The sequence below is a fragment of the Rhynchophorus ferrugineus genome, unplaced genomic scaffold, assembly GCF_030347505.1.
Source record: "Rhynchophorus ferrugineus isolate W39M unplaced genomic scaffold, kcgeb_rfMv2 rfM5, whole genome shotgun sequence".
Classification (NCBI taxonomy): domain Eukaryota; kingdom Metazoa; phylum Arthropoda; class Insecta; order Coleoptera; family Curculionidae; genus Rhynchophorus; species Rhynchophorus ferrugineus.
Genome location: NW_027472584.1, coordinates 9,906,096 through 9,918,090, shown reverse-complemented (window position 1 = coordinate 9,918,090; position 11,995 = coordinate 9,906,096). Strand labels below are relative to the sequence as shown.

General features: G+C 32.5%; 1 protein-coding gene across 4 annotated transcripts in view; it reads left to right on the top strand.

The window, feature by feature from the left end:
* Positions 1-5,987, top strand: part of HUWE1 (HECT, UBA and WWE domain containing E3 ubiquitin protein ligase 1) — a 158,327-nt gene extending 152,340 nt beyond the window's left edge. For 2 of the 4 annotated variants that reach the window (XM_076405283.1, XM_076405282.1), the window contains 13 exons: positions 45-134; positions 452-695; positions 754-1,034; positions 1,110-1,528; positions 1,587-1,850; positions 2,011-2,238; positions 2,292-3,387; positions 3,444-4,076; positions 4,132-4,320; positions 4,379-4,700; positions 4,783-4,948; positions 5,003-5,193; positions 5,283-5,987. In XM_076405283.1, the coding sequence (XP_076261398.1) occupies positions 45-134; positions 452-695; positions 754-1,034; positions 1,110-1,528; positions 1,587-1,850; positions 2,011-2,238; positions 2,292-3,387; positions 3,444-4,076; positions 4,132-4,320; positions 4,379-4,700; positions 4,783-4,948; positions 5,003-5,193; positions 5,283-5,385 (4,226 nt within the window). In that variant the 3' untranslated portion in view covers positions 5,386-5,987. The remainder of the gene's footprint in view (positions 1-44; positions 135-451; positions 696-753; positions 1,035-1,109; positions 1,529-1,586; positions 1,851-2,010; positions 2,239-2,291; positions 3,388-3,443; positions 4,077-4,131; positions 4,321-4,378; positions 4,701-4,782; positions 4,949-5,002; positions 5,194-5,282) is intronic. The other 2 variants (XM_076405284.1, XM_076405285.1) reach the window with 2 other exon arrangements.
* Positions 5,988-11,995: the final 6,008 nt, after the last annotated feature.

Genomic DNA, 11,995 nt, shown 5'->3' with positions numbered 1-11,995 from the left:
TATTTTTATCATCCTATATGTTTTAATATTTTTTTGATCAATAGTAGATGCACCTGAAGACAATATCAATATCGATATTGATGCATTGGCATCAGACATTGGGAGCTCTTTAACTCACAGTAGTTTTAGAGAAGGTAACCCTGCTTGTTTCAGTTCTGATTCAACATCAGATTATATATATTTGAAGTATTATCAGCATTCAGATAAATATATACGAAACAATTAACTCTATATTTCCGCGATCTTTATCCTATTAGACCTATAACCTTGTCTGTATGCTTTTTCCTCTAGTAGTTTAGTTTTCTTTAAAACGGAAATTATGAAAAAATTGGAAAGCCGTCCTTGATTTTTGTTTTTATTTATGATGTTTTAAAATTGGTTAGTTAATGTTTGCTCAATTATTGCTGTGCATAGCCCCGCTTTAAATGTCTCTTTTTATTAACTTTAAAAGATATTGACGGAATACCCCTTGAAGCTTCTTCAGAGATTGATTCCAATGATGCAAACCAAGTGGACAATAATGTACAAAATGAGATCGTTCTGTCTCCACTAGAATTAAGTTTTCTTCGGAATGAAACTTCAAATTCGCAAAGTTTACCTGACGAACCAACTCAAAATGCGGCTGTTCAGACAAATCCCGGCGAACCAGCAGATCGAAGTGAAGGAAGTAATAGTCGACCAGGGTCAGACGTTAGGTATTGTGGCTAATATTAAATTTATAATGGATAAAATGCTTTTTTCTTTTCCGTTTAGCGAATCATCCAATCCATTTGATTCTGCGGCCCGCTTGTTGTTTTCTCCCAGAAACCTTGCAGAAGCCGAAGAACACGTTGCACAAGGTCGAGGTTTCGCTTCAACAGGCGCAGTATCGTTACAAGCTATATTTGAGGAAACTCTTAATCAACATGTCGAAGATCTTTCAGATGAAACTTATCCTATTCAAACTGAAGCAGCTTCCAGTAACAGCTCTTCAGAACAACCGAGCCATTCAGAAAGACTTTCTAACGAAGCAGTTACTGCTCGTGGTGCCTCAGGTATGTTTTGTTTGTTTATTAAATATACTATATTGTCCGTAACTATATATTAAATCAACATATTTATTTGTATAGATTTAAATGGAGAATCTACGGAAATTCCTCAAGCAATACGAGCTACTGGAGCAGGGCCTAGTAATGCACCTGATGATGAAGAAATCCCAGAAGGTGTTGATCCTTCATTTTTAGAGGCTTTACCCCCAGAGATTAGGCGGGAAGTTTTAGAACAACATAGAATCTTATGTTTACAACAACGTTTAGCAGCTCGCGCAGCAGAGACTACAACCACAAATGGGGAAAGCTCAACTACTAATGAAGGCCCACAAGAAGTTAGCCCAGAGTTTTTGGCGGCATTACCACCAGCACTACAAGAAGAGGTATTGACTCAACAAAGATTAGAACAACAAAGACAGGCCGCTGCTAGAGCACCACCTAATGAACCAGTTGATGCTCAAGCGTTTTTCCAAACCTTGCAACCATCTCTTAGGACAATGGTTCGATTAATTTTAATTATTTAAGTGATTTTTGCATTCGATTATTGATTATTTTTAGATTCTCTCAGATATGGAAGATTCTCAAATGTCTGCTCTACCGCCTGATTTAGCACTGGAAGCACAAAATTTGAGACGCGATTGGTATGCTCGCAATCGGCAAATAGCCCAAGAGCGATTTTTGCAAACTAACTTACCAGCAATTATAAGACATACGTCGAGAGGTGGTCGCCAGGCTCATAGACCTTTAACATTTCAAAGGGGTGGATGGAGTCCGTGGAATAGAAGCTTTATGTCAACGCCTGTAAGAAGTGTCAGTTCACAAGTAAGAGCATACAATATTTATATTTATTTAATACCTCGTATTGTACATTATATAATTACTGAGAAATGTACATTTACAGTAATACAGTATATAAACAGTAATATCATTTTGTTCTATATTATTTGATCAAAGACATTTTGTTAATTTAAATGTATTGTAGATGAGAATTCGTGGACGACAGCTCTTAGATCACGATGGAATAGCATGTTTATTGATACTTTTGTTTACCGATGACCCCCATTTAAATAAATTAAGATTGCACAGAGTTATAAGGAATTTATGTTATCATTCACCTACAAGAGAGTGGATTATAAATGCATTGCTTGCAATTATCGATAAAAGTGTGCATACCGAGCCTGATAATATATATGCCAAACCAACAAGAAAAGTAAAAATTATAGAAAAAAGAGATTTATTTGTTAATTGTATGAAATGTTTTAGGTTCCTCGTGCCGGTCCACTAACTAGTAAATTACAAACGGATGTTCGACATCTCAATACAGGTGGTCATTGGTTGACTATTCGTATGGAAGCCGCATTAGGATGCGCTGCAAATGTGTTCATGGTAAACAAGGGATCGGGAAAGAAAGCTGAAAGATTAAGTGGAAATAATGCCATTGGCATACATCCACAAGCTGTTCCTGTTGTTTGTCGAAATACTTTAGATCTATTTACGGCATTGGCGAAAGCTTTCCCATCTTGTTTACTACCTATAAAGCTTTTCCGTGACGATATACTCGAAAGAACTACCGTTCCACCTGTAAAATTAATCGCTCCTGGCCAGCCTGACTTCTGGGATATCCTGCTTAAATTAGATTCAGCCGGTGCTAAAAAGGGCAAAAGCATCGCTAAGACTCCGACAACTACGATTCCTAGTGAAAGTGATTCTGTATCTTTTGATAACACAGTGTTTGGAAGGTTACTAAACATGTTAGAGTCACCTGTTGTTTATCGCAATACTCAACTTACTGATAATTTCCTAAAACTTTTATCAGTAACTACTGCTGGCATGCCTGATATAGCAAAATCCAATAGAATAAGAAAACCAAGCGCTCAGACTGACCCCAGTCATGAACCTCCAATAAATGCTCTGTCATTGGCTGTGAATGTGATTATATATAAGAATTGTTCAGAAGAAGGTCTAGAATATACAACTAATTTATTACTTAATTTAGCCTGTGCCTCACCAGATATGAGTTTGCATATTTTAAACCTGCTATTAACTGGAGCGGTTGAAATTGGCATAGTTTTAGATGAACAAATTCAAGACATGTTAATGGATGTTCAAGACTATAACTATTATAGAAAGAAAAAACTAGAAGAAAATGCTCCTTCTACATCAAAAGGGGTTATTTATAACCGATTTACTAATGAGCAAGTGGTTATAACTGCATCATCAAAGATAAAAACGGCTTGTGAACTTCAGCTTCCCTCAATGATACCATTAACTTCCAAATCCTCTGGCCAAATATTTTTCCTTAGGGTTCTCAGAGTAATTGTTCAAATTAGAAACTCTATTAAAACCAATATGAAGAGAAGTAAGTACTAATAAAATACTTTTTTTAATTATTCTATTTTTAATATTTCTTTTCAGCAAACGCAGATTATGAACTTTTAGCACTAAGTGAGCAATTGAATACCTTAGAAAATCTTTGGGACACATTAAGTCGTTGTCTCTCAGAACTAGAAGATGCTCCTGATCATCATGCTGTATTGGTCCTTCAACCTACTGTAGAGGCATTTTTCCTAGTACATTCCCCTCAACAAGGCGCTTTCACCTATAAAGGTGGAGAAGAGGATGATGAGGAAAGACAAGCAGAAAATACATCAAATCGAACGAACGAATCATCTTCAGATGAGCACCGAGTTAGTTTTGACTTCGAACATAGACAGGCCGAAATTGCTAACCGGATAGTAACTCCGGAACAACAAAAATTCTTAAGTTTTGCGGAAAGACATCGTACTGTTCTAAATCAAATTTTAAGACAGAGTACAGCGCATTTGGCAGATGGACCATTTGCTGTCTTGGTAGATCATACAAGAATTCTCGATTTTGATATTAAAAGGCGTTATTTCCGAACTGAACTTGAACGTATGGATCATGGTATTCGTAGAGAAGAAACGGCCGTCCATGTTCGAAGGAGTAATGTATTTGAAGACTCATTTAGAGAACTATTCAGGAGAGCACCTGAAGAATGGAAGAACAGGTTTTATATTGTTTTCGAAGGTATTTTAAAGAAAATATTATTTATTTTGCGTACTTAATTTGTTTTATTACACAGATGAAGAGGGGCAGGATGCTGGTGGCCTTCTACGTGAGTGGTACGTGATTATTTCTCGAGACATCTTCAACCCGATGTATGCTCTATTTACTGTATCGCCGGGTGATCGCGTAACATATATGATTAATTCTGCCAGTCATTATAATTCAAATCATTTGTGTTATTATAAATTTGTTGGACGAGTAATTGGTAAGCAGTTGTAATAAGTATCTTTTAGTGGTTAAAATCACGTTGATTTTTTTTTCAGCTAAAGCCATTTATGATAATAAACTACTAGAATGCTATTTTACTAGATCATTTTATAAACATATATTAGGAATACCAGTTAAATATACTGATATGGAAAGTGAAGATTACAGCTTTTATCGTGGATTAGTGTACCTGATGGAGAATAATATAAATAATTTAGGTCTGGATTTGACATTTAGCACTGAAATTAGTGAATTTGGCGTAACCGAAACTAGAGATTTAATCGCTAATGGTCGACATATTCCTGTAACTGAAGAAAATAAGATGGAATATGTTAGACTTGTATGTCAGATGAAGATGACAGGTGCTATTAAACAACAGTAAGTACTCATTAATATCACATTTTCCAACTTATTGAAGTCATATTGATGTATCATCAATAAATAAACATTTTATTTTTAGACTAACAGCATTTCTTGAAGGCTTTTATGATATTATTCCTATGCGTTTAATATCTATTTTCAATGAACAAGAACTTGAGTTACTAATTTCCGGACTTCCTAATATCGATATTGATGATCTTAAATCCAACACAGAATATCATAAATATCAATCTAATTCATTACAGGTAAGTTATTTATGTGTTCTTTGGGATAAATTAATATTTCATTTTCATTTTAAGATTCAATGGTTCTGGCGTGCTTTAAGATCATTCGATCAAGCAGATCGTGCTAAATTCTTACAGTTCGTTACCGGAACGTCAAAGGTTCCATTACAGGGATTTGGTGCCCTTGAAGGAATGAATGGTGTTCAGAAATTCCAAATTCATAGAGACGACCGATCGACTGATCGTTTACCATCTGCACATACTTGGTGAGCATATAAAAAGACCATTTTATCATATAATCGATAGATTAGTTGAATTTGATTTGATTTTTAATGAACGAATTTAATATTTTTAGCTTCAATCAGTTAGATCTTCCCGTATACGAGACATATGATAAGCTGAGAGCATACATGCTAAAGGCAATCCATGAGTGTTCTGAAGGTTTCGGCTTTGCTTAAAAATATTTTAAATATTAAGACTGATGTGTTAGTTTGTTTGTAATCTATAATAAATAGCATAGTCTTCAGTGTAAATAATATCTCTCCAAGATAATCGAAGCCATCTGTAATCTTGTAGAGATTAATTATGTTAATATTACATGTTAGTTTGTACAGAAAAAAAAAACAACAAACTGTATATTCACTATTTACATATTTTAAGGCAATTTTAAGGAGTTTTTTGTTAAAGTAATTTAAATACAGACTTGTTTGAAGGGAATGCAGTTTGTTAGTTGTACATTTTTCAAGACGATTGCAAGTGTATTTTTCTAAAGGCCCCTTAAAGCGAAAGAGTGTGATACAATGAATTTGTTGACTCAGATTCGTTCTATTTTACTGTAATTAGAAAGTTTGTTAGTATTGTTTTAGTGTTAGTTCGCCGTAAAGTCATTTAAATTTAGTTTTTACACAAATTTGTGGCAATTGCTCTTATTTTAATATTACCTTATGTGATTTATTTCTCTACGGTAATTTTTTTGTAATACCAACATAATATAAGTGTAAATGTATAATAAATCTATTACACCTGTATCATTCAATTTAAATAAATATTGCGTTTAAAATGTTGTTTTATTCTTCTTATTTAGGAACTCGTAAATTTTAATTCCTATATTTTATTACGTTTAGAAAATGCATCACTTTTACTATGAGTAACTGGGTCTGGTGTTTGGTTTGTTGCTGCTAGGTTCAAGGCAACAATACTCCTCATGTTATGATATAACATGTTCGATTTCTGCCAAAGCAAGGATATATATCTTAGTAATGGTCCATAGTGTCAACAGTCAGTGTAAAATCCGACAAGGAATCCAAGTCACGCTCGTAATCAAACGGGTTGTCTTTCGAAATGGTCTTTGTACGCCGGAGATCTCGTTAAGCAATTGGACCAGTCACTAAAAATCCAAGATGCTACTATAACTAAAATCCATATTTTTTTGATTACATCTTACATTAGATTTGCTTAGTACAATTTTAATTTAGTTATCGCTGTTCTGTTATACTTGCATGAATATTCAAACAGGACGAGTGTGGGATAAATACATGAATATGTATTTCCCAAATTAAAATTAAATTAGACTAAGCTAAAGTCAAGATCTAGTGTATAATCTATTCTATTCATGTGATTTAATTCACTAGTGCTATTGATTCAACGTTGCTGTGATTTAGTAATCGTATTTTAAGACGAAATCTTGGGTAACCGTCCATTTAATAACGTCATCGCCTAGTTCTTTGGCATCGTTGGATTACTAGTTGGTTTGATCTTTTAGTGCGACCTTATAATTTGAAAAAGGCTTTATAATAAAGTGATCACTTTGATTTTAGGTCAAATTGGGAGTATCTTTTGACTAACCAGTACAGTTCTTTGATTTTGAGTTTGATGTGATCTGCTTTTTGCCTAACGCGATGTCGACTAAAATCCATATGCATACATACTAATTTATACATCATGAATGAAATAATAGTTAAATAATCCGGATAGTGAAAAAATATAGACACTATTACTATGGATGGAAATGGAGCATGCTATAAAAATGCCGAACAAGGTAAGATGTTAAGGAATTGTTTATGTACGAGACAATGACGCAACAAGGAAATAAAGTGCAGTAAATAAGTCAAAAGTAAAACAACACTGGTGTACTGTGGTTTCCACATGAAGATGAAGGAAGCACAATTATCAAGGTAACTTGTCTAAAAAAAGCTCAATAATGCCACGAGGTCATTTCACTTTGGAATTTTATTTTATAAAGGATATAGCAATGAGTGTATTATATACTTGACAATTGTTACACACCATGCAACATTGAATTTTTTATGATTTGTTAAGTAGATTCTCAACAACATATGGGAAATGCTGTAATTATTATGCATCAAAAATATTCCTAATATCACGTTTGCGATGCAAACGCAGCCAGGGAGAAATTTTATCTGCAATTCTTTTATGACAAACAAGGTATGAACTTAAAAAACTAATCGTACTTTACGGAGGTCGAAGTAATAATACAATTACAGTGTAATGTTTACTTGATCTTAACGTAAGCTCTATATAACTGACATTTCTAAGTGAATGCATTTAACAAGGCTTTTTATTTATCGTCACATAACTATTTTAAGTAAACGTATCAATCAACGTAATTTCTACACTAAGATAAATACTTCTTGGTATTTTGAATAGTACATTTTATGATCGTCTGTGTATTTAATATCTGTCAGATTAGTCAAATTATTGAATTAAAAAATATCTTTATTTTTTTATAAATATTTTAAAGACTCCTTTTTACCAACGATGATGTATCTGGACTGAACCTACAATTTAACGTGGGCTCCGAACCTCGATCCTTACCATTAAGCCTAAGCCTAAGAAATCATCCCAGAAGACATCCGGTATTACCCAGCCTGGTTACTTGTAGGATTTTACGCTCTTGCCTAGGACAATCACAAACATAAATTTACGATCATGCACCAGTAGGATTCGAATCCTCGACTATCGCGACAGTAGGAGAACCGTCTTGTCGCCTTTACCACTGCGCCAACCAAGCGGGCTATCTTTATTTTATCTATTTATCTTTAGACAGAAAATATATAGTATGGACCTTGAATAAGTGTTGGCTGTTCCTGAAAAATTCATATTAAAATTAAAAGGGTGACTAAAAACTTTGTCTCTTATTAGCCTTTAGTTTTTCTCATCTTTATGGTAACGTTTGAAATTCAGACCGGAAAAACAACAGATATTTTAAAGGCTATGGAAAAGTTGAGTCATTTTCCTATAAAAACTAGAAAGTGTCGCTCACCCAAATCATCTTGCACTATTGTGAATGAATTGGTATGGTTTGAATAGCCCATATTAAATAACAGGCAGCCGCTTAACATACTAGCACATCAAGTAATATAGGGCTGTTGCAGTAATATAGGGCTGTTGCAGTAATATAGGGCTTATCCTGTGATGTTCTTCATTTAGGTTTAGGGTTATGATACGACGTTTATAGTATCCAATAACTTTGTTTTATTAATTAAAATCTGTAATTAGGCTTTAATGTGTAGATTGAGCGATTGAAATATATAACGTGTACATGGTGCGACATTGTATGGAGACCTGCCTTCTATTTTTTAGCTTTAATCGTCTGAAGGGTTTAATTCGTTATCTGGGTGTTGTTTTTAATATAACTTAGGAGTCAACGACATTTATTTAGAAGTTTGACTTGATTTTCAACTTATTTGTCACCATATAAAGATTAATTTTTTAATATTAAGCATTTAATAGATTTCTTTAAATTTTATGTTCAACATTTAATATCATTATTTTTAAGGTACTAACAAAATAACGTCAGTATTAAAAATATTAATTAACTTGCATTTGACATGACAAAAAAACGTGGGGCAGTATTAACGGAAGAATATTTGAAAAAAACAAAAAAGTATAAAAGGTTCCCAAGTGGCCACGCATTCAGCGAGCGCCTAAAACGTTTGTTTGCCATTGTCACATGCGCTCACGTTCTGCGGGCACATGTTCGAAGCGTACGTTATACGACGGTTGCATAACCCAGCAACGTGAAGAATAATTATTACCATTATTCATTACACCTACAAAATGTTTCGGTTTACGTAACTCGAGCATATTCACATTATTTTCAGCGCGAACTGTTGTTACCGTTATTAGTATTAATTCTTATTTTTACTTTATACATGTACACGTGTAGCCTGGACGTGTGCTAACGGCAACAAAGTAGAGTTTTTTTAATAAAAAGATACCATTCAAAAGAGTAATTTGTTCGGTTATTTTAGTGATGCATTTTCTGTCTAATTGTGACATACTTTATATGTCTTTTTATATTCATACAAGTACCATAATAATTATAACTAGTATTAATGTAAAAAGGGTTGTTTAAGAATGCATACAATTTTTTATATGTTTTTCATTAATTTTATATATTTTATTTTTTGATTTATAATTGCATAAGTTTATGTAACACATATTGGTCTATATTGCTTGGTTACTGACCTTTATCTAATAAAAGATGACGGTCAGTATTTTAATATATATTCTACTGCTTTAATTAGAAGTTAGTGAGACATGGATTTAAAAATGTTTATAAGAATATTTGAGTTTTTTTTTTAAATTCATTTATTACATTTTTACTAGTCGTTGCCAACTAATCTACAAATTATTTTTGTAATAACTTAAATTTAGGTGTCTAACTAGGAGGCTCCATCGGCCCTATCTTAGTCTCTAATAATGTTTATGTATTAACACTACTATTTTTTTTATTAAATGCACTACACTACACAAGATCAAATGGTTTGATTCTTTTGTCTGTGTCATGTTCTGCTATTATCCAAGAGTTGTATTGCTTTGATGTTAACATAAGAATTGAGTCGTTGAAGAATTGTGATTTTCTTCCAATTAACCAATACATTTTCCTATATTTAAATCCAGCTCTTTACTTTTTTACATGTTCCAGCGAAGTTTTGTATTAGAATTCATTCCGAAATACTTAGCGTTGTTGCTGTATGGATTGATAGTATTATTTATTAGTTTTGGGATCATGATCATGTCAATTATGTCAAGTATAATGAATTTGGTATAAAAGTGAATCCAATTTGCAAAATAAAAATTGAATGCATACGCACCTGGATGGAATTTTCTCATGTGTCTCTTCACGTTAGAACTACGTAACGTAAAATTATATAATCTATAAATATATTATGATAATTTTTTAAATTACTACTATCAGTGAAAAGATATATGTAAAATATTATTTTAATTAGTTAGTCCTATTGTAAAGTTTATATATGTCCTATAGCCAGATCAGAATATGCTAAACGTTTTAGTCTACGTACTTCACTATCACGTCGCACATTTAGCTGATTACCGAGTACATTGGGATTCACTAACATTCTTTTAAAGTACTTAACTCAAATATTTTGAATTACACTCTGGCTATGGGTTCTAGAGGGATATCGAATTGTGTCACTTCATTAGAGACATACTACGGACCCTCGATAATAGCACGCAACACTTTGTTTTCGAACCAACGGCTATATTAGACTTGCACCAGTACCCCATAGTTGGATTCCATATGACCAAATATGCTTAAGTATAGTTTCGTATAGCAATATTTTGTTATCTAATGATAAAATTGGATTTGTGCCCGATAAGCCAATACATTTGGTATAGTTTAAGTCCAAGTTGTTTTCATTTAGCAAGTGTGTGCTTCTTCCAGGCGTCGATCCAAATGTATACCAAGATACTTAACATCCTCAACTTGAGGAATATGATATTAAATATTATATATATTTATATATTATATAATATTATTATATTTATTATATAAATTATAAATATATATTAGTTTTGGGAACTATCGACTGAAATTGATTATCGACTGTTTAGTAATTGACTACTTTTTACTATCGACTGTTTTAGTCGCTATTTTTGGTTCGACTGATTTTACTACTTTTTACCAGTGACTGTTTCAGTCGACTGTTTACAGTCGCTATTTTCGGCCCGACTGATTCTGTTACTATTTACTATCGACTGTTTCACTCATATTTTTAGTTATTATTTTTGGTTTTACTTGTTTCATTCGACTGATTTTTAACGTTCTGGCTCTATCGTCCTAGCCGCGACCTTGACAAAAATGTACCCAATTTATGCTCACGTAGATTTATATGTAATATATGTAGTTTTATGATTTTATTCGTAGTTTGCTTGTAAATAACAATATATTGTTTATTAATATTATAGCATTTTGGTACGATATTTTTCAAGATTGTTAATGTAATAGGGTAAAATGTTTAAAATTGGGAATGATAAATAGTAAAATATTTTGACTGTTTTTATGGTAATAATAGGTGATATTTCGATTATTCTTTCGATTTTTGTTAAAAATATTACCGTTCAATAATAAATAAAAGCATTTATATCATTTCATTCAGATCATTTTTAATTATGTCATGGATTAGTTTTTTTCTATGAATAGATATATGTTTAATTTTTATATAGTATTTATGGTTATTGTACATCTTTAGTATTTAGGTTTTGTTTAAGTTCTATTGTATTATCTATATTTATTACATTATATTATCTAAAAATACCAATTAACATGTTAAAATACAGTAAAACAATTGTGGGGTATTATTCCATTCCACAGAAAAATTCCATTCCTTTTTACAGATTCACAGAACATTCAAATATAAAAGTAATTCTACTTCGTTTAAAATTAAATTATAAATTCCGTGTTATGTATTATTATAATAGTATTCAGTAATTTTTTTAAAGTTAGTTCGTGAAGGAATTTATACATCTCCGTCTCGCTTACACTAACGTTGGAAAATATAACCACATATAAAGTTAACTGCCCCAAGTAATTCTCCTTCTTTTCCTCACTCACAATTTATACAGGAAAGTATTCGTACATCTTCGTCTGACATCACGAATAGAAAAATGAACGTCGAACCGTGCGTGTTTGGCTTGCCGTAGTTCGTTCGATTCTATCTCTTGATCTGTTGTAAATGGCAAGGTAGCAAAATTAGGCAGAATCTGACTGGAATCTGGAGATCTGGATTATTTCCAGAT